Source organism: Notechis scutatus, chromosome 9 (genome assembly GCF_049901735.1).
Source record: "Notechis scutatus isolate UNSWTSFEM ecotype Mainland chromosome 9, rNotScu1.2, whole genome shotgun sequence".
NCBI lineage: Eukaryota > Metazoa > Chordata > Lepidosauria > Squamata > Elapidae > Notechis > Notechis scutatus.
The window spans coordinates 5792396-5816034 of NC_142017.1; the positions used below are offsets into that span (position 1 = coordinate 5792396).

Genomic DNA, 23639 nt, shown 5'->3' on the forward strand with positions numbered 1-23639 from the left:
AATATTTGACAGTTGTTGTCATTTCCTGGGTCCTGTCTCTAAACAATTCAGTTAACCTGAATTGTATGCAATTCCTTATTATTATTATTAACTGAAAGGTGGTCTTCCTGTCTAGAAAAAACAGTGAGCTGAATGCCAGTGCTCAAAAGCATCCAGGACACATGTCGATGGAGATTCTGTGTCCTCCAGGTCATGGTTGTCCCAAAGGTGCTTTTTTTTTTCCACCCAAGAGGCAACTGGATTTTCTGGTTTTTCTTTGAAGACGTTTCTCTTCTTATCCAAGAAGCTTCTTCGGAAGGGCTGAAGAAGCTTCTTGGATGAGAAGCAAAATGTCTTCGAGGAAAAACAAAGAAAGTCCAGGTGCCTCTTGAAAAAGCACCTTGTCATGTTCCTCCTCTCTGTGGCAGCCCCTCAACTATTGGAAGACTGCTATCTTGTCTCCCGTGGTCCTTCTCTTCCCTAGACTAGCCAGGCCCAGATCCTGCAACTGTTCTTCATTATGTTTTGGTCTCCAGTCCCCTAATCATCCTGGTTGCTCTTCTCTGTACTTTTTCTAGAGCCTCAACATCTTTTTTATAGTATGGTAACCAAAACGTGATGCAGTACTCTAGGTGTGGCCTTACTAAGTTAGCTTGATGTATTTAAATTCTTGCTTAAGAAGCCTGTTTTTTGGAAGGGGGAGTTACTGAAACCAGTGTAAGAAAACCTAATCAAGTGGCCACTTTTTCACTCCTGAGTCCAGAAAGGCGGGGGAGGAAAAAAAAATAACGAAACTATCATACTATCTAAAACCAAGGCTTTTTCTTCTCATTTTCAATTGAATGAGGATTGCAGCTTTGAAACTGCATCTCATTGGCTTCTTCACGGGGTCTCCTTTCTCTGTTGCTAATTAGAAAGTGTGTGCTGCCAACGCCACAGCACAATGTTCCTTTTTTATCCGAAACTGGAAATGCAACAAAGGGAACGGGGCTGAGAAATATTACATTTCAAACGCTGTGAAACCGTACTCTTGCATTAAAGAAGCTAATTGGTACAAGAATACTTCCAGATATATCTGTTGCCGAGGTTGGTTAATTAATAACATCTATTTGTTATTGGAGAAGCAGGCACAACAGAAGGGGTGTGGATAGAGAAAGACAGTTCCGCGACTGTGTTCTTTTTAAAGCAAATTCAGAATAGAGATGGAAGGGACCTCGGAGGTCTTCTATTCCAGCCCCCTGCTCAAGTAGGAGATCTTATACCCATGATGGCGAACCTATGGCACGCATGCCACAGATGGCACACAGAGCCAATTGTGCGGGCAGGTGAGCCTCAGCCAAACTTACCTGCACTGTGCATGCGCGTGCCTTCCATCTGATTTTCGGCCCATTTGAGGCCCTTCTGGAGACTTGAGGGAAACCTCTGCAGACTTGGGAGGCCAAAAAAAAAAATACTAGAAGTGCTGAAACGGGCCCGTTTCAGCTGATAAAAAAGGAACATTGTGCTGTGGCGTTGGCAGCACATCACTGTCAGCTGATCCTAAACTAGCTGATTTCTGACCCTCAACTTTCTCAATCTGAATATTTTATTTGACTCGACGGTCAGAAGAAGACAAGTGGGATCATATAAGACATGAAGAATTAATAGCGTTTTCTCTGTTTGCACTGATCATTAATTCAACCGAAGCAATCCACCTTTTAACTTTAAATCTCTCTTTTTTTTTTTCCTTCCTTCAAACACGCTCAGGAAAAAAAAAAAAAATTTGACGGATATTGCCAAACCATATGGCAGCTCTAAACTGTTATTAGTTCACAATTATATCACTTCAATACTAGCTCAGGCACCTAGCTTAATTTTTTTGCACTAAATAGCTTGATGAATTTATGGAGCAGACAATCGTTTCTCTTTCTAATTAGTGGCCTGGCTGGTAACGTTTCATCCACAGCAGCAGCTAGATTAAATGCCATACTTAACCATCTTCACCTAACCTACTTTGATGTGCACTTTTCCAAGCTTCAGAATACCTTTTGGATGGAGATCAGACGGCATTAAACAGAATTACTAATTAATTAAGCAAAGTTAAATTCTAAACACTGTTTGTTCTGTTAGCCAAAAGCCTCAACAGAACAGACTTTCCCCATCTCTGCTGAGATCAAAGGATATGTATGTATGTATGCATGTGTATATATATTCCCTCTATCCTAGCCCTCCCCGCTCATCCTCCTCCTTCAAAAGTTAGCAAGTTCACTTTAGAAGGAACAGAAGATGAAAATACTCTATCATTATGTACCAAAAAGCTTTTTTCTTTAAATTAAAAAAAAAAACCACATGGTTCCAAATTACTTGTCTCATAAAAGAAGACACACAGCTCCTGTTGGTCTCATGATTTGGGCACCAGATGACTACTAAGGCTGCAAAAGACTCTTAAAAATGAAAAAGGGAAGAAAAAAAACACCCCTTTGGGAAATCAGTAGATGGGGGCAGAGGAGAAGGCAGTTTTTATAGCTCATCGAACGGAGGTGCAAACCCAGAAATAGGTTATGGAGCATTAACTCAAGCAGCAGATGGTAAAACGCCTAGAGGACTGGTAGGTTTTGGAAAAACAGTCCCAGAAACATGTCCCCAAACATAGACAGATTGAGGAAATGGGTGGAATGCGACTAAACCTACATTTAATTAAGTTCTGCTGGCATTTAAATTAATGATAGGTAGCATGGTTACTTCTCAAGTACTGGGTAATCTTTCTTTATTGTCATCTTAAAAATTGGAAGCGTCACTCAAAGATTTTGTTCCTCATTTAAGCAGCTAATTCACCAGTAGAGAAATGGCACCGATAGATATTTGTCTCTCAGGGTTGAACTGTGGGGTCCTTGGTGCTCTCTGAGCTGGGTGGTTTTCTTACAGACGTTTCATTCCCCAGTTAGGTAACATCATCAGTGCTGGGAGGAAGAGAAGAGCAGGAAGAGGAGGATTATGCGGTCCCTGGTGCTCTCTGAGCTGGGTGGTTTTCCTGCAGACATTTCATGACCTACTAGGTAACATCATCAGCGCTGGGAGGAGGAGGAGGAGGATAGGGTCCCTGGTGCTCTCTGAGCTGGGTGGTTTTCTTGCAGACATTTCATTACCTAACTAAGTAACATTATCAGTGCTGGGAGAAAGAGAGGAGGAGGAGGAGGAGGAGGAGGAGGAGGAGGAGGAGGATTACGGAGTCCCTGGTGCTCTCTGAGCTGGGTGGTTTTCTTGCACATGTTTCATTACCCAACTAGGTAACTTCATTAGTGCTAAAACGGAGTGAGGTTTTGCACTGATGATGTTTCCTAGTGGTAACGAAACATCCACCCAGTTCAGAGAGCACCAAGGACCCCAACAGAGAAACGGCTCACACCATCCTACCAAAGGAACACAACAGGGTCCATATTCAGCTGTGTGTGATTGTGATAGCCTATCAGGACACAGACAATGGATTTTCTAGTGGCTTATCTGAATCTACCCCACCTTTGGCTGTGCTTAACCTTCCCTGGCCTTGTCCAGTGGCTCAGGATTTGGTTAACCCCTACTGCTAACAAAAGGGGTGCAAGAAAAGGGCAACAGGGGGGCAAAATTCAACCACACCCTCAGATTAACACCAATTGCTGCTTTGTCCCCAGAGTTACTGAGTGCTTATGGTGGATTTGCAGTTTACAGATACAAGTTCTTTCTCTTCCTCAACCCCATTTTTTTTTACATATTTCTGTTGCCATCATCATGTTTTTATATTTCATTTTGATTTTCGGAGGGAGGTTGTGTGGTGATCCCTTTAGGGTTGTTTTATTTTGAAGTTCCCAAGGAAAAACCTACACAACACTAATTTAAATGAAGGTTGTGCGTAGGTAATATCATTAATAATGCAGGCTTTGATCCCAACCAGTTTCTCAGCTAACTTAGATGTGCCACACACAAAAAAAGAAAAAAGGGGGAAAAAAAGGAAAAGGCTCCCACTTTTGCTGTGATAACAAGAGCTCTGAAAACGCCAAGATGATGGAATAATCATATCACCCTTTTCATCAAAATTGCTTCCCATGGGGAGAGCTGTCACTCTGATCTTCACATAGCTCCTCGTAAAGAAATAATGCGGTGGAGACCAATTTTGAGTGGCCTTCTGGTTGCTGTGAACCAACCATACAACCCATGGTCCTGCAAACCAATTGAAACATATTGTGTTTAAATATGTACAAAAATAATAATAAAAAAAATCCTAGACTGGTGCTCCAAAAATCTCCACCTCTTCTAAAAAAAAAATGAAGCCCGAAGTTCACTTCTATTGTATAAAATCTTATCATCATCATATTCAGTGGAACTAGATGATGTCCTTCACTCTTCACTCATTAGAAACATGTGCTGGACTACAAAAGCTACCTTTTATTTTTATACGGGTTATCAGCATAGTGCTATTTTAATTATTTAAAAAAAAATTGACATGCTGTCTCACTTTCTACACAACCTGACAAATATTATCATTTATTTTTATATCCTCATTATCGTGCATTTTTGTTGTAGTGAAGACTCATTGCTCATGCCAAAGGGAAAGATATGAAGGCTGTTTAGATATCTAAAAAAATTATTCCCCAATGATGACCCATCCATGATCTAAAAAACCAGCTTCTGGAGCAAGCTAAATTTCAGTCTACGTACTTTATGCTACCTCATTTTCCTAGACTGGAAGTTCTAGACTTAGCATTCTAGATCTTCCTTACTAAACAGGAGAGGGAAATCCCGATTATGTTCAGGATTTCAACACCACCCCTATTCCCCCACAAAAATACGTTGAGATTGTTAGGAAAGGTTTGCTCTAAAGCAATTTTCCTCAGTCAGGATCTTTCTTAAGTGTGAGGGATAAAATTCCAGAATCTTTACCAGGACTGTGAAATCCAAGTCATCAGATTGTTCACCTAAAAGAGGCCAGCTGGTTACCAAGTTGGCTATAAAGATAATTAATGTTTCCTGTTTGTCCCAAAGGTGCTTTTTCAAGAGGCAACTGGACTTCCTTTGTTTTTCCTTGAAAACATTTGCTTCTCATCCAAGAAGCTTCTTCAGTCTTCAAGGAAGTCCAGTTGCCTCTTGAAAAAACACCTTTGGGACAACCGTGATCTGGATGACTGAGAATCTCCATAGATTCATTTGCTTTAAATTTATTATCTTCTTTTAACTCAACAGACTAAAAATGGTTCCATTAAAATTTAGGGGGATGAAATATAAGGGGGGGGGGGAAATGAAGTTTGACTCCAAGTAAATGCTAGATTGCCATTTTTTTTCCTTCATAGGAAAATAAAGCTGACTTGTAAAACGACTACGAGGTCTGGATATGATTGAGATCAAACATCTGTTAAAGGAGAATGGAAAGAAAAAAACCCTCTGCCCCACTAAAAATACATCTCTATTTTCCATCCCTTCTTCTCAAACTTAAAACTTGTGATGAAATCCCTGAAGCTACTTTCACAACTATAAAAGTCACTTTAGTATCTGAAGCAAGCCAGAGAAATTCCACCATTCATGCTGAGCTTTTATGAAGAGAAGATTTTAAGAGGATGGAGGGGGTGGAAAGCTATAATCTGTCTAGATAACAAAGGCTACCTTATTCTCTGCTTGTTGAGTAAAACTGAGAGTTTTTTCCTTCCTCCTCTCTGTGGCAGCCCCTCAAATATTGGAACACTGCCACCATGTCTCCCCTGGTCCTTCTCTTCACTAGACTAGCTATGCTCAGTTCCTACAACTGTTCTTCATTATGTTTTAGTCTCCAGTCCCCTCATCATCCTGGTTGCTCTTCTCTGTACTTTTTCTAGAGTCTCAACCTCTTTTTTTATAGTGTAGTGACCAAAACTGGATGCAGTACTCTAGGTGTGGTCTTACTAAGGCTTTATAGAGAGGTATAAGTATCTCCCTTGATTTCAATTGTATCCCTCTGTTAATGCAACTTAGGATTTCATTGGCTTTTTTGGCTGCTGCTGGATAGAAGAAGGGTTTTTCCTCAGGACTCCAAATAAAAGCGTCCTTAACAGAACACTTTCTACATTACAGGTTGCAATGGAGCTCAAAACATCTGTGTCCAAGTGGGACAGTCAAGTGAATTTGGCCTCATTTTAGGACCTTTCTTGCCACAATTGTTCAGTGAATCACCGCAAGCGTTACGTTAGTAACACGATTATTAAGTGAATCTGGCTTCCCCATGGCTCCTATTAACAATGGTTGCCATGTCTCAGGGTCATGCTTTGAGTCCTTCTGACCAGCAGAGTCAATGGGGAAGCCAGATTCCCTTAACGACCGTGTTACTAACTTAACAACTGCAGTGATTCACTTAACAACTGTAGCAAGCAAGGTCGTAAAACGGGGAGAAAATCACTGAAGAAATGTCTCACTTAACAACCTAAGTTTTGCAACGGTTACGGTCATATGTTGAGGGCTGCCTGTACTCTGAACCACAGATTCCGTTTTCTTAAGGGAACTCACCCTTCACTCCCTTGCCCATAAAAGTTACTTTTATGAAGACAGTGAACATCATGCACCCAGTAGCTAAATTCAGTAGTCGCAGGCAGTCCTGGACTTACAATGGTTCATTTAGTGACAATTCAAGGTTACAACAGAACTGAAAAAAAAACTGAATTGTGGTCTACCTGTACTTTGCTTTAATTTGACAAGATTTCTATCTCTTGGAGAAGCACGGGAAATCGTTTAGGAGAAATTCAGGGTGTCTTTGTCTTGATTTTTGGAGTTCGTCCCAGGTAGACAAACACTGGTGTCTCACTTAGCAACATAAATTTTGGGCTTAATTGTGGTTGTAAGTGGAGGACTACCTGTATAGAGATGACCTTGGGGAAGGAATGGATAATCCATCATGGGATATGTCTCAATCTTGGGAAACTGGAAAGTCCAAGAAAGAAATTCAAAGTAATTCCTCCTTGATTTTATTTGGTGTGCAATGGGAGAGAAAGAACTACCAACGACAAGATTCTTATTATTATTATACTCTACAAAATTCTTATTCTTATTATTATACTTGGCAACAATAAAGTAGCATCCCTATTATCCTGTTGACATCTGTTTCCTGACCTGATCTAGAATCCTTTTTAGAAGATATTCTGAAACCAATCTTAGTAGATCGTTTTAGTAGCTATGAAACCCAAGGATTATCTTTCCAGTCCTACCTTCGTAAATCTAGTGTATATTCAAGCTTCATTCTTGCAACATTCTTCTAATTCTGAGAAGGTGGTCACGATCAAATCAAGATTAAAAGTAAGTCAGTCTATCTTGAATCCCTCCAAGAGCCTCAACTTCAGAATGTGGGATAAAAAAAGACACCCCCTTAAAAAAAAAACCCAGTTGTCCCCAAAGTACTAGAACTTCCAAGGCTAAAAAAAAAAAATGATAATCAAACCAGACAGAAGTAAAATTAGGCAACAATAGAGTATTTTTATCTTCCTGCTGCAGGATAAACAAAATAACACAGCTCCAAGCTGAGCCTCTTGTCAAATCTCAAAACTGAGTCAACAACCTGTTCTTGTGGCTTACAGCTTTGATGTTGATTTATGTTCTTTCCACAATTTTTTTTAAAAAAAGGACTTGTGCAACAGTCCTTTTACCAAAGACAATCTTAATCCCAGAATCCGGAGCCTTTCACTGTTGACCGGTTAAGCTAGTGAAGAAGAAAAAGATTTGATTAAGCCCCGCAATGCAACCTTGGAAATTAAATCCAGAATCTTTTTTTTTTTTTTTTTTGGGGGGCTAAGTAGAGAGGGTTTTTAAAAAATTATTATTATTATTTTGGCTGCTGGTGCTTACTGCGGGTAATTCCATAAAGTGTGGGAAGTAATAGATCCAATTTGGAAGAAAATCAATGAATTCTACTGCTTATCTAAAGGGAGCTTTGTCTGATCCCTGCAGTTTTTTTTATATCTTCTCAGGTGAAGGATCAGTAGGTCACCAGATGGTCTAAATGTTTGGGAAGCTACATATCCAAAAATACTTTGGGGGTTGCCCATAAAGGCAAGAAACACACCGGTCCATCAAAAGCAGCTATAATGTCTGCTAGAACATAAGATTAGGATTGGAAGGGGCCTTGGAGGTCCTAGCCCAACCCCATCCATGGCAGGAGGTCTGATACCATGCCAGATCTTCTTTGCGCTTGACAAGAGGGATAGACATGATCCTATCTCATTTATCTCTCCCATCAATATATCATGTCAGAGAAATGCAGAATATCACGAAGGAATTTTCACAGATTATTAGTTCATAAGAAAGAAGAACTATGTAATGTGCTATATCAGTTTATCTGAATCAGGGGGGGTTTGTTGAATAAGCTACTAGGGCTGTAAGCTGTCCTATAAACCACAATGGTCAGATTCACACAGCCTATCAAGACAAAACTAGGAAATTATATTATGGTCAGCAAAATATGTGAATGAAAATCATGAACGGTTGGGAGTTGAGTATAACTTTCCTACAGCACAGCTAAAAAATGAACCTTCTTAGGTTTAGAAAACTAGGAAAGATGGGCAATTGTAAGGACTTGGATAGAAAACCACTTGGAAAATTTAGAACTGCAGATCAGATTGGGCTAAACAAACAAACAAACAAACAAACCATCCTGTAAGATGTCACAAACCACCATCTTCTGTAGTGTACCAAGAAAATTGCTATCTAGTCATATCTCTCTAAGTCACCAGGGATCAATTTTGACTTGAAGGTAACCTGACTTCAAAATAATTAAATCTTTCGCTTGATATTTCAACAAGGAGAAATGATTGCCGGCTTGTCTATAGTTTAATGAAACAAGTCCACCTCAAATTGTAATTTATGAAGCTAGGTCAGTGGTTCTCAGCCTGTAGTCCATGGACCCCTGAGAGGGGCGTGATGTCCTCACAAGGCGGTCTACAAAGAAGAAATGTTAGGATTTAAATCTGGAGTTAAGTCTTGGAAGTCCATGGCCACAAAAGCTATTTAAAGCGGTTTGCTGGTGAAGAAAAGGTTGAGCACCACCGAGCTAGATGATTCCAGAAAATCGTTGCAATGAATCACAGGTTTGGGATCCTGTTCACACAACACTGTAGTTAGCATTCAACTGCAATGGCCCGAAAATGAAGCAAAGCCAATAAACAATGGTTGGAAACTAATCAAAGAGAGAAGCAACCTGGAATTGAGAAGAAACTTCTGAACAGTGAGGATAATTAACCAGTGGAACAGCTTGCCACCAGAAATTGTGGGTGCTCCATCATTGGAGGTTTTTAAAAAGACTAGACAGGGGCTGGGCTAGAAGACCTCCAAGGTCCCTTCCAATTCAATTCTATTCTATTCTATCCTATCCTATCCTATTCCATGGATAGTGCTAAATGAGGTATCCATCCATACAATGAGAAGAAAAGAAAAGTAGAAAAAGAGAACACAAGTATCAACCTAACTCACAACTACAGGAGAAACGAAGAAAGTAAAAAAAAAAAAAAACAACCCTCTTCCGAGGTACAATCTGAATCTGCTTTCTCGAGCAAGAAATGGTAAGAACCCATCTTCTGTGTGCATAAAGAAAGGATATCAAACAAAGAAACTTCTAATGCATAAGAAGCAGCTCTACAGCTGCTGAAGATACGTTCTGAATGCTATGCTAGTCTTAACGGGAGCTTTGTTGGCTCGGTTTCAGGTCACAATATTTTTTCTTTTCATTATAGAATTAGTGTTAAAACATTGAAATACAGGGAAAATGGGAAAAAGCAAATGTTGAAAGGCAGAGACAGGAGAAGACAAGAAAGAGAGAGGTAGGGGGAAGCGGAGGGGAGGGGAAGGGGAGGAGAGGAGAGGAAAGAAGGAAAGGAAAGGGGAAGATAGGGAAAGGAAAGGAAAGGAAAGGAAAGGAAAGGAAAGGAAAGGAAAGGAAAGGAAAGGAAAGGAAAGGAAAGGAAAGGAAAGGAAAGATAGAGAAGGGAAGTGAAAAGGATCTACTCTTAAAATATTCTTCCGACTTTTTAAAGCAATTTTCACATACACTTGTATATTGACAATGGATTCTATACCCCAACCCAACAGGAACATCTCCAAGCAGTTCAGAGAGGCAAAATGAGGTGAAATGGAAAAGAAAGACAAATTATTAAAATGTAAGTAAATTAAATCCATTTTTTCTCCCTTAAACTTATACTTGGAAACTCAAAGGGGGGGTTGGGGAAAGCATCCCCTCCCCTGTTGCATTTGCACAGTAACCGCCTAAGCAAAAGAAATGGGGTTTTTAGGAAAGTGCCTGAAAGTTATGAAAACAGACACTTCTCAAAGATTAGGAAGACAAAAGACATGGTGGCAGAGAGAGACACCCTCTGTAATGAGCAAACTCCGATAATGAGGCACGGGATTGCATATAAAATGGGCCTCTTGAAAACCAAGGGGTTGTCAGAATGCCTGCAGAGGAGAAACTGAACTTGGCAAACGAATAAAATAAAATAAAATAAATAAAAGGAATAGAAAACCTAGGAACCTTCTTCTTTCTTTCATCCCACCCCAAAACAACTCGGCGAGAGATGATTATGCTCACCGCCCACTGAATGCAAGAGATTTGGGAAAGAAAGAAAGAAAGAAAGAAAGAAAGAAAGAAAGAAAGAAAGAAAGAAAGAAAGAAAGAAAGAAAGAAAGAAAGAAAGAGTGGAACAAGAGATGGAAGGATTCCACTGCAGGTAGTCCTCGACATACGACAGTTCATTTAGTGACCATTCGACATTACCATGGCTCTGAGAAATGTGACTTATGACCTCCTTCACACTTATGACCGCTGCAGCATACCCGTGGCCACGTGATTTTACATTCGGATGCTTGACAACTAGTTCATATTTACAATGGTTATGTGGTGTCCTGGGGGTCACGTGATCCCCTTTAGTGACCTTCTGACAAGCAAAGTCAGTGGAGAAGCCAGATTCACTTAACAATGGTGTTGCTCACTTAACAACTTCAGCGATGCCACCAATGAGATTGGATAAAATGTACCCTAACATGAATCCGACATGCTGGAAAGGCAAACAGAACCAAGGTACCTTCTATCATATGTGGTGGTTATGCCCGGAAGCCCAAAAATACTGGACTATAAAATAGGGAGTTGGATACAAGAAAAGTGGAGGATCGAATACAGTTTAAACCAGAGTTGTTTTAGTTGGGAATAAATAAAAGGGAAATATAGGAAAAAGATGAAATATATTTTACTACATATTTTGACAGTAACAAAGATAGTATATGCACAATAGCAACAGTACTTAGACTTATATACCACTTCACCATGCTTCACAGCCCTCTCTAAGCAGTTTACAGAGTCAGCCTCTTGTCCCCAACAATCTGGGTCCTCATTTTACTGACATTGGAAAGATGGAAGGATGAGTCAACCTTGAGCCTGGTGGGATTTGAACTGCCAAATTGTAGGCAGCAGTAGTAGTCTGCAGTACTGCACTCTAACCACTGCACCACAAAGGCTCATAATAACAATGCTGGAAACAAAATAATATGCCTTCAGAGGAATTAGTAATTCAAAAAAAAAAAAATGCTGAAAGTGCTGAAATGGATAAATTGACATTAAAATTAAAAGATAAAGAAGAGTCGGAATATTACAAAATTCAGGGCAATTGGTATAAATGGTGGAACAATAGAACTAAGGATAATGGAGATAAGAAAATATAAACATTTATGAATGTATATAAATATAGATATTTACATGAGATTTGTTTATCTAATAATGATGGCACAGTACTGTTAATATTAAGGTTAAAATGTATAAAAGGTGAAAAAGAACAATAAAAATCATTGAAAAAAACCAACAACAACCACAGTGATTTGCTGAAGGACTGTGGCAAGACCAAGTTGTAGAATGGGGTTAAAATGAATTTTTCACTTAGCGACATAAATTCTAGGCTCAATTGTGGTCATAAGCCGAGGACTAGCTGAACAGGTAAGCCTTGTAGCGTTTCTCCAGGTAGCTCAATCTTAATCATGAAGATCTCATTCATTTTATACAAACTGCTCGTACGATTCAAAGAAGAATTCAATGTTTAAAAAGGAAGCCCATGAACAGTGGAGAGAATAGAAAGGCCAAAATAAACAAAGAGTTACAAATAAATATTTAAAAAAAAAATATGACTAAGGCTTGGAACCAAAAATATTACAAGGTGGGACAGATGACAAGCAGGATATTTCTTTGCAAGTTGACCAACATACATCCTTATGCCTTGGGGAATTTTTTTTTTTAAGAGAGACAATGTTTACTTTTATATATATATATATATGTATATATTTAAAAAATCACCTTCGAGATGAAAATGTTCATTCTCAAGCGCCTCCCTGAAAATTTCACCAGCTGCCTCCTATAACGAGGAAGAAAGAAAAAAGGTGTCTGTTAGTTTATTTCATATTAAATAATATTTTTATTTGGTACTCACATTAATGAAACCCAAAACCAGCCCCTGGTAAAAAAAAAGTCAACACTGTGTCTATAAAACTACAGGCACTAGGCTTACAAACCGACAAAAGTGACAATGGCACTGGAAAAAGTGACTTGGAACCAGTCCTCGCACTTACAACCATCACTGCCTCCTCACAGTCACAAAATTCAGGCACCTGGCAACCGGAATATATGTACAAACATGGCAGGTATATCAGGTCACATGACCACCTTCTGGAACCTTCCCAACAAAGTCTGTGAGGGGAGCTGGAATGGAATGGAATGGAATAGAACAGAATAGAATAGAATAAAAATAGAATGTAGAATATAGAGACTAGACTAGACTAGACTAGAACAGAACAGAACAGAACAGAATAGAACAGAACAGAATAGAAAAGAATAGCAGGAATAGAATAGAATAATGGAACAATAGAGTAGAGTTGAGTAGAATATAATACTTCATTGTCACTTTGAATGTACACTAATCACCATACATTAAAATGAAATTACATTGCATATCACTGCATGATTCACTTAACAATTGCAGTGATTCGTTTAACAACCATGGCCAAAAAAAAAGCCATCATAAACTTGGCCCTAATTCACTTAACCACTGGCTCAGCAATGGAAAGTTGTGGTCGTGGGTCCAAGTGGGGTTGTATATTGACAACTACAACTTAAATATCTGTAAATATTTAACCCCAGGTGCTATCCTAATGTTTACTGCTTAGGGTAGGTTGACGACGATGATGAATTTAAATGCATTTGGCCACCCAATTTCAGTGGATTCCTTCTTCCTATTTTTTTTCCTTACAACCACCTTGGGAGATAGAGACGTATCTGGCCTAAATTCATCCAGGTGGGTTTCTAAGGTGGAATGGAGATTCAGCCTGAATCTCCACAGTCCCAATTCTGCATCCTTACATCTGTGCTTTGGAAAATTAGCAGTTTTGCCCGCCCATATTGTCAATACAATTCCAAAATCGAGCCTTAAAACCAGCCCCTTTTAAGGCTTTACTGAGCCTTAAAACCAATAAAGATGTGGGCTTTTTAAAAAAAAAAACTTGGGTTTTTTATACATCTTTAATGTACATTTTATACATCTTTATTGTACAAAAGACTGTAACCTTTTAAAAATGCAAACAATTCATTTACTCCTTTTAAAATCACGACCGCATTGGTAATGTATGGTAATAATATGGAATAAGGTAGCATGGTAATTTGGAGGGGGGGGGGGAGAGCTTGTAGAGGAGAATAATTTTTTTCCTCAATTTCTCTCCCTTAAAAAAAAAAAAATACACATTCTCCCCTCAGCCCTCCGAGCATTAGTTTATATTTATCATTCCCCATTCTGTATTCGTTAGTTATTTGTTTAACTGGGTTGATAATTATTGACAATTCAGGCTTCGCTTCTTTAAATTTCCTCTCCTCAGGGTGGTTATTATAATGAGAACTTCCAAATAGCTGTTTTGTTGATTTCTGCAAGAGCATCAATACGCTTATTAATAGCCTATTAACCGAATGTTCTTTTCTAAAACCAACCATGCTAATCTTTGTGCCTTTCAGAGCCACCGCTAGGTAACTGGAGTGCATCAGCTGTCAATTAAAATTCTGCTCTCTGTGGTGCCTGTCTGATTATGCTATGCATCATCTCAGGCAGGCAGGCATTTATTTAATAGAACTATGTGTGTGCAGACAGGCAGAATTCTTTCTTTCTTTCTTCTTCCTCCTTCTGCCTCTCCGTCTCCTTCTTCTTTCCCCTCTCCCCTCCTCCTTCTTCCTCTTCCCTTTCTCTTCTTCTTCTTCTTCTTCTTCTTCTTCTTCTTCTTCTTCTTCTTCTTCTTCTTCTTCTTCTTCTTCTTCTTCTTCTTCTTCTTCTTTTTCTTCTTCTTCTTCTTCTTCTTCTTCTTCTTCTTCTTCTTCTTCTTCTTCTTCTCCTCTCCTCCTCCTCCTCCTCCTCCTCCTCCTCCTCCTCCTCCTCCTCCTCCTCTCCTTCCTCTTCAACTTCTTTCCCTCCTCCTCCTCTTTCCTCTTCCCCTCTTCCTCTTCTACTCTTCTTCCTTCTTCTTCCTCTCCTCCTCCTTCCTCTTCTCCCGCTCTCCCACCTCCTCCTCCTTCTTCTTCCCTTTCTCCCTCTCTCTCTTTCTTTCTCCTCCTCCTCTAGATGTTCAGAATGGATTGTCAGATGTTCAAACTGCTGTTGATATCATTGTTATGATGATGATGATGATTATTATTCCAAGAACCAAGGAAGAAAGATTCACTTCTCCAGGCAAAGAGACATAAGTACACCCCTACCATCGCTTTTAAAACAGAGAGAAAACATCGCCCTCTTTGCAAAGATAAGCCCAGATCAGATTCCAAGGAGAAAATAATCACATAGATTTTCCATTGAAATCAAGGGAAGGGGGCTAAGGGTCTCCAATGTTCCTTTAGGAAGCCGGGTATCAGTTCTGAAAGAGGGGCAAAATGTTTGTAATTGCCACAGCAGTTCCTCGCTAATGATGTTGCATTAAAACCTGCTGAATTTTGAAACAAGAAATTAGAAATTGTAATCCAATACACCTGGAGCAATGTTTGTCAAACCTACACCAACAACTTTAAGAGCTTTGGACTGCAGCTCCCAGAATTTTCCAGCTGTCTGGCTGGGGGTTTCTAGGAATTAAAACCCACAAATCTGAAAGTTGCCGAGATTGACAAACACAACTCACCTGGAGAATAATGGGAGAAGGAAAACTTCACCTAACAATAACCAGATGCTCCATTCTAACTTGGGAAAAGAGTGCAGTGCATTTATTTTGAAGTCAGAATACATTTATTCCAAATGCATTTATTTCACTCCACACTTGTCTTAAAAGAACAGTAATTGTGAGAAGTCCCAAAGCTAGCAACAGGAGGGTGTAGCATTTTTCCTTAAAAAGGCAGCTTAAACCCTGGGGGATTTTTATTTTAGAAAAAAAAATGACGGCTAAGGAAGGAAGTGCCATCAATGTGAAAAAATAAGGACATCACCCAACGGAGAATATTGTGTGCATATATATCTACACACATACATACATACTGTGTGTGTGTGTGTGTGTGTGTGTGAGAGAGAGAGAGAGAGAGAGAGAGAGAGAGAATACATATATGTATTTATATGTGTGTGTGTGTGTGTGTGTGGTGCGGTCTTGCCTCACAATCAGGAGGCTGTGAGTTCAATTCTTAGTAGCAGCAGGTATTTGTCTCTCTAGGAGCAATGAGTTATTGTCTGCTGTGAACTCCCCTTAGGCATCAAAAAGGACATTCGGCCAGTAAATTCTCATGCTCCCTTCAATCGCCTTGACTCCATCCAATAGAGGGGATTGCAGGCCCATTCAAAGGAGAGAGAGAGAGAGAGAGAGAGAGAGAGAGAAAGTGTATTGTGTGTCTACACGGCACAAATGTATATGTATGCATACATACATACATATCTTCTAACTAAGCCCAAAATGGCCTAGTTAAGGAAGCCATTTGTTCAGGAAAGACATAGAAAACCATTTCTTGTAAATCCTGCAAAGAAAATGACAGTTTATATAGCCGAAAGAGCCTCAGACAAACCGAAAGTCATTATACAGCTATGAGTTGGGGCGAATGATCCTTATGGCCAATGGGTCTTAATTGGTACTCCGCCTTTACTCCAAACATCTCAAGATTGGAAGCCATCGAGCTATTGTTTTATCCTTCAAATATCACCATGAAGCAGATTGTGGCAGAACTAATGACTGGCTTCACACGTCCTGTTAACCTCTCATAGGGTTGGCTTGATCTGGGTTAGCCCCAGAGAGAAGTGGCTAGAGATGTAGCTGCTCTCTGGGGGAAAGTGCTCCAGTGAAGAACAGATGGGATGTTCCAATGAGAGGAGCATCAGAAAACTTGAAAGAAGAAACACAACTGTTTTGAGCCTGTTCTTGGCAGCCTTCAAGATCCCCCAATAGGACCCCACCCTATTCCAGTTCTGTCAGTTGTAATCCAGCTTGCCTCCCAACAGGTGCTCTACCATGAGAAGGAAGGCTGTGATTTCATCCTGGTCAATTGTCACTGCAAATAAATAAACCTTCCCTGGGCAAATGAGAAACTGTGTTTGCCCCATAAGCAAAACACAGGTGTAGGGCTTTTACTAGGGAACTAATGCAACTCTATAAATCTGTCAACAGAAGGTGTGGGAAGATCAGATGTCTCAAAGATTGGTCTTGGGCTCCTTTCCCACCCAGAATTACAAGTATGCCATCTTTCTTTCTTTCTTTCTTTCTTTCTTTCTTTCTTTCTTTCTTTCTTTCTTTCTTTCTTTCTTTCTTTCTTTCTTTCTTTCTCTCTTTCTTTCTCTCTCTCTTTCTCTCTCTTTCTTTCTCTTTCTCTCTCTCTCTTTCTCTCTCTCTCTCTCTCTCTTTCTCTCTCTCTCTCTTTCCTTTCCTCAGGGAAGGGAAGGGAAGGAAGGAAAGGAAGGAAGGAAGGAAAGGAAGGAAAGGAAGGAAGGAAGGAAGGAAGGAAGGAAGGAAGGAAGGAAGGAAGGAAGGAAGAATCTACCCCAGCCAAAAGAGAGAGCCCAGTGTGAACAGGGACGTCAATAACTTGAAAGATAAAAAGTATTATCTCAATCCTCTATAACAAGTCTTTGCACCTTTGTAACACCACCAAGAACTAGGAAACTCATGTCTATCACTCTGACAAGACACTAACAGCCAACAATTCTAGAAGAAATCAACCAAGAGCTTGATTTTGAAAGCCAGAAAGGCATCAAGAGTTGGATGAAGACCAGGACACACCCAGGTTCAGATCTACCTTCAGAAGTGGACATTCACCAAATGACTTTGGGCCAGCTCGACCTGTCTCACAGAGTTGTTACTTGAGGGGGGGAGATTTAAATGAACACCCCCTTCTCTATCAACTTTTGGGACGCTTCCATCAGAATCTTTCCACGGTAACATTGCTACATCAGGCAACAGCTCCACAAAAATCCCAAACACACACACACACACACACTCCGAAGCAGAGCACACCCATGTTCAGAAATGCTACCAGGGACCAGTCTTCTCTATGAATTTCCTTAAAAGCAACCACATCAAAGCTCCAGGATTTTGCCAACCCCAATTCCCCTTATTCTCCCACTTTTAAAACCAAGGCTTCCTGCTAGAAAATTTAATATCTTTGCACAGTCTCCCCACTCGGTGTATTTTCCCTCAACAGCCCTTTTTTGGGGGTGGGGTCTGAAACTCTGTTCTCTTAAAAGCTAACAGATGTTAATGCCACGAAGAGGGAGCGGGGAGAGAAATCGTGCCTGCATAACTCATTAAAGCTTATATATTCCAAGAATTCTTGTAATTCAGGAATCACTGGAGGTCTGATGGGGGTGGAAAGGAGGGGAGAGAGAGAGAGAGAGAAAGGAGAGAGACCTAGAGAGAAAAAGGCCTGAAAGAACGTAAAATAGTTTGCTCGGCATAATGTATACGCCAGAGGAGAACAACCAACAATTCTTCAACCAGGGTTTGCAGTTCCCTTCCAACTATGTCTGTGTCTATTTAAATAACCTGTGTTAATTTAAATCAATCTAAATAGAAGTAGACTCTCCTGCTCGAGCAGGGGGTAGGACTAGATGACCTCCAAGGTCCGTTTCTATTCTGTTGATCTATCAAACTTCGTATTCCTTCCGTTCACTTCTAAACCTAAGTATGGTTTGTGACGTTATACATTTCCTTTGACAAAAATGTGTATCCTTCTCTTAGCAGGCTTCGTGAACCTGTGACTATCACAGTGAGGAAACAATAGATCATAGTTTAGCATAAGTAAAGGCAGTCCCTTGCAACTTCTTCAAGAAACCATGGTTTAGCACAATCCATGAATCCCAATCTATGCTCCTAAAATGTAGGTTCCCCACTGCATGGCCGTAGATTAGATGAGAGTAGAGTAGAGTAGAGTAGAGTAGAGTAGAGTAGAGTAGAGTAGAGTAGAGTAGAGTAGAGTAGAGTAGAGTAGAAAATAGAACAGAATAGAAAGTAGAACAGGACAGGACAGGACAGGACACGTTAGAATAGAATAGAATAGAATAGAATAGAATAGAATAGAATAGAATAGAATAGAATAGAATAGAATAGAATAGAATAGAATAGAATAGAATAGAAAAGAAAGAATAGAATAGAATAGAATAGAATAGAATAGAATAGAATAGAATAGAATAGAATAGAATAAGGGATGGAATGGAATGGAATAGAATTTAGAACAGAATAGAATTAAGAATAGAATAGAATATTGGAATGAAGACAAGAATGGAATGGAATGGAATAGAATAAAATAGAAGATAGGATAATATAGGAATAGAATAGAATAGAATAGAATAGAATAGAATAGAATAGAATAGAATAGAATAGAATAGAATAGAATTCTTTATTGGCCAAGTGTGATTGGACACACAAGAAATTTGTCTTGGTGCATATGAACCAAGTACATAAAAGAAAAGATACATTTGTCAAAAGTCAAGAATCATCAGGTGCAACACTTAATGATAGTCATAGGGTACAATAAGCAATCAAATCATACTAGGAAACAGTCAATATAAATCGTTAGGACACAAGCAACAAAGTTACAGTACTACAGTCACAAGTGGGAGGGGATGGGTGACACCCATCATTTCCACTTCTATTTCCACCCAAAGTTCTACCCGTACAGAATAACAGATTTGGAAGGGACCTTGGAGGTTTTCTAGTCCAACCCTGTCTATCGCTGGAGATCTTGTACCAGTTCCAGACTTTCTTTGGTGGGATGGATACACATAATCATAAAAAACAATAACAGAATAACAGAGTTGGAAAGGACCCTTGGAGGTCCTCCAGTCCAACCCCCACTCCCAGCCAAGCAGATCCTACACCATTTAGGACAAATGCCTGTCCAATCTCTTCTTTGAAAAAGCTTCCAATGTTGGAGCCACCCACAACCTCCAGAGACAAGTTGTTCCACTGATCAATTGTAATCATAACCCTGTGATAGCGGATTTTATATTTCAGTCACGTTTTATTCTACTGGACCTATCACAATAAAATAAGTCACAAGAGCAAGAAGGTATATTGAAAAGAGGACATGTGCTCTCTAATCCAACTAAATTCTCTGAAGCTTTCATACCCCTGGTAGCCAACGCTAGCAGAACCAGCAGAGCTGAAGAAGCTTCTTGGATGAGAAGCGAAACGTCTTCAAAGGAAAACCAGAAAGTCCAGTTGCCTCTTGAAAAAACACTTTTGAGACAACCATGACCTGGACAACTGAGAATATCCATAGACTCTTTTATCAGTAGATAATAATATCAGAGGGAGGGAGAGAGAGAGAGGGAGGGAGGGAGGGAGGGAAGGAAGGAAAGAAGGAAGGAAGGAAGGAAGGAAAGAAAAAGAAAGAAAGAAAGAAAGAAAGAAAGAAAGAAAGAAAGAAAGAAAGAAAGAAAGAAAGAAAGAAAGAAAGAAAGAAAGAAAGAAAGAAAGAAAGAGGGAGGGAGGGAGGGAAGGAGAGAGAGAAACACTGGAGAAGCTCTTTGAATGTGAAGTGAAACATCTTCAAAGAAAAACCAGAAAGTCCAGTTGCCTCTTGAAAAAACACTTTTGAGACAACCATGACCTGGACGACTGAGAATCTCCATATACATTTAGCTATGCAACAGAACTGAAGAAGCTTCTTGGATAACAAGCGAAATGTCTTCAAAGAAAAAACAGAAAGTCCAGTTACCTCTTGAAAAAAGCTCTTTTGGGACAACCATGATCTGGACGACTGAGAATCTCCATACACAGTTAGCAGACTTAGTTCCTTAATTGAAAGACTAAGATGCACAAAGGCCCTTCCTATTTTTCTGGTATGCTATGAAAGCATTTCCCAGCCCGCACTCTGGTTGAACCCAAAGTTCCCAAGGAGTTACTGATGGTAACTGGGGGGTGGGATAAGTCTGCCTAATGAGATGAGGTGGACTGGTTGCTTTCATGGTGTGGAGACAATAACTTGGTCCTCAACACCAAGAAGACCAAGAAGCTTATAGTGGACTATAGAAGGAACAGATCAGACACCCAGCCCTTGCTTATCCATGGAGACCAAGTGGAGCAAGTGGCCAGTTTTAAGTTTCTGGGTGTTACCCTAAAAGAGGACCTGACCTGGGGTGCTCACATTGCAGCCCTGGTCAAAAGACCCCACAGAGATTATACAACCTGAGACTTTTCAGGAAGCAACAACTGAATGGAAAACTGCTGGTGACCTTCTACCGCTGCACCATAGAGAGCATCTTAACTGACTGCACCTCTGTATGGTTTGACAATTGCCCAGTGGCAGATAGGACAGCACTCCAGAGGGTTAGCATCATTGCCCAGAAGATCATGGGTTGCCCTCTCCCCTCTTTGGAAGAGCTTCATAGCTCCTGCTGCCTTAAGAAAGTTCAAAACATCCCCAAAGATCCATCTCATCCTGGGAACCCTTTTTTTTAAAACTATGATCATCTGGCAGATGGTACAGAATAATAATAAAAACAAGGACAAATAGGCTGAAAAACAGCTTCTATCCCAGGACAGTAACTCTATTGAATTCTACTGTATAGTGCAATATTAATGCAATATCAGGGGTTTTCCATTCAATATATAAAATGTGAAGGATGTGTGTTTGTGTTTATTTTCAAAGTCATAATGTACCCCGAAGAGGGTATTTAATTTTGTTTGTACAAGGTGCAATGACAATAAAGTAAAGTAAAATAAACTGATGGTGCTTTAGGAAAAAAAAAAAACAAGGGGAGAAAAATAATAATTAGATTACATCAGCATCCCAGTAGGAGGGTATCAAACTGCAGAGCCTTTCTTGTCTCCTGGTCTGATATTGGTCAATCTCCCCTTGAAATCAGTGGGAGTTGCCTAGATGAAGGCTCTAGGATCAACCCGTTCCTCGTGAGACACCTTCAAACAGCAGGCTTCAGAATCACCCATGACCTCAATCAACATCATCCTTTAGACTTGGCGCCTGCCGTACATTTGGAGATATATAAAAGGCTCCTCTCCCTCCCCTTTCCCCAAATAACTGTTGTGGAAAGGGAGGTGGGGAAGGAAAAGGATGAAGTTAGCTACAATGCAAGCACTGTTCACCTAAAACCTCTCTCTCTCTGAACCTCAAGTCGTCTCTACCTTGCATTTGAGGGCAACCACAAGTCCGGCCCTGATCAAAGATGCAGACAGTTGAAAGGCACCTACGTGTCAATCAATCCCAAATGGGCTAAATCGCAGCATTCTTTTGCCAGCAGCAGCCCCTTGCTCTCCTTCATCAGCTTCCTACTAGGAGAAAGCAACACTGAAGTAAAGCAGAGTTTTGGAGGGAAGATCTCTTAGTAAGGGTAGACATTGAGATGGAACTGAGCTGCTATCTCCAAACTGGCACCAAAGTTGGCATTGGCACATCCCAACAGGAGACTAAGCCTCCCTTGGGGTCCCAAAGTGACTTACTCTACATCTTATGAAGCTCTCTAGAGATAGGCAGCAACCTTCACAAGTTGTCCCGAATGTGGCCCTCAGATCAAAACAGAGTGGTACATCTTGGCGTCAGAGAGCATGGAAGCTTCTTTATATCAAGTCAACCCACTGGTCAATCCAGTTCTTCATGGTCAGTTCTTCATGGTCAATCTAGTTCTTCATGGTCAGTTCTTCATGGTCAATCCAGTTCTTCATGGTCAATTCTTCATGGTCAATCTAGTTCTCCATGGTCAAAACTGATGATGAAGACAACACCAGAATTTTGGATCACAGACAATCCCAGGCTTATCTTGAAGATCTTAGACATTGAATTTGAAGAGTCTAAGACAATGTTTACTATCTCCTTTGGTAAACGAGATGTTCTATTATGTGTAGCTTAGGACCAGATGACTCTGTTTAGGGATAAGATTCCCTGAAGCACTGACTGATGTCTAGCCATAATTGTCGGCTTGTGGAACCCATCATTCAACAAGTTTGAAGGGCATCCCATCAGCTACCTTTGATGGCCCCACACAGTGCATGGTCTGTTTGCTAGGACTTCCTACTCACATGGATAGGAGTAAATCCCTAAGGAGGTTTTAGTCTTCTTCTAACGGCCCAATGGTCCAAATGTCCAATCCATCGATTAAAGTTTTCTGGTCCTCCCATCAGAATGCCAATCAGGTCTAAACTGTACTTCTCCTCCAAGATCAAGTAAAGCCATCCTCATTGCCACCTGCTGACATGCATGTTATTTATACAGACAGAAGAGAATGAAAATTTAGAGGCGAGGACACAAATCCACCTAATTGGAAGCATCTCCAGTGCTTCTTCTCTAAACACCCCACTGTGTGCTAAATAGGGCACCAAGTCGTCTGACATCAAAGGGGAAAACATCTCCCTTCACTTGACAAGTCTTCCAGATCTTGTACAAACACAGCATCAACAGCCCCACCCCTTTAAAAAGAAGATGAAAGAAATCAATCTCTTTAAAAAAAAAAAAAATCACCGAAGGAAAGCAGCTGGCGCCTGCAACGCTCCCTTTTTTTTCAATGGGTTTTTTTATGGTGGGGGGAGGGGGGAGAGAAGGACCCTAACTTCAATCTGTTTGTATAAACTAGCTTTTGGTGTTTTTTTTTCTTTTTCTTTTACTCTAATGATTTTGCTCTTAAGGATTTGCTATAACTGGATTGCTATGCTACCCAGTAGGGAGCCGTAGCGGTAAAGAACAGCTGATCAACCCTGAATGGAGTTTCTTTACCAAGTTCTGCTGACGGTTCAAAACATTTTCAGCTCTTTGGAAATGTTTGCTGTTGCAGAAGCTGTCATCGGGGGAAACGGGAGAGCAGCTGAGTTTCTCCCCGCAGAAGTTAAGGGTGGTTGGAATCTAAGGGGAAAAGGATTAGATCCAGGTGATGCTACGGTGTCAGGCACAAGAAAACCAGGTGCCGGGATAACGTTCAAAAGGACTACGAGTTTATTTCATGCTATCTACAGACAAGAATCTGATCTACTAGTGGTCAAGGCAAATTGGTGCTAGATAAGAGTCAAGAGAATTCATGGGGAGAAAGCTGGACTTGGTTCTCTAGTAGGAACGCAATGACTCCAAACTAATGACTCGTTTGATCCCACCGCTGCAAACTCAGCCTGATGATCTCCTACATTTGGGAAAGGAAGAAGGATGGCCATAGAGCACAGTGGAGCCAATGAACACTAAAGTAGAGTTAGAGTGAGTAAAGTAGAAAGGAAAATTATTTACCTGGCTA

The 23639-nt window shown here is 40.3% G+C and overlaps 1 protein-coding gene across 1 annotated transcript in view; it reads right to left on the bottom strand.

Moving 5' to 3' along the window:
• Window positions 1–23639, bottom strand: part of NKD1 (NKD inhibitor of Wnt signaling pathway 1) — an 87632-nt gene that overhangs the window by 17116 nt on the left and 46877 nt on the right. The window contains exon 5 of the mRNA XM_087971480.1: window positions 12272–12329. Within this exon, the coding sequence (XP_087827606.1) occupies window positions 12272–12329 (58 nt within the window). The remainder of the gene's footprint in view (window positions 1–12271; window positions 12330–23639) is intronic.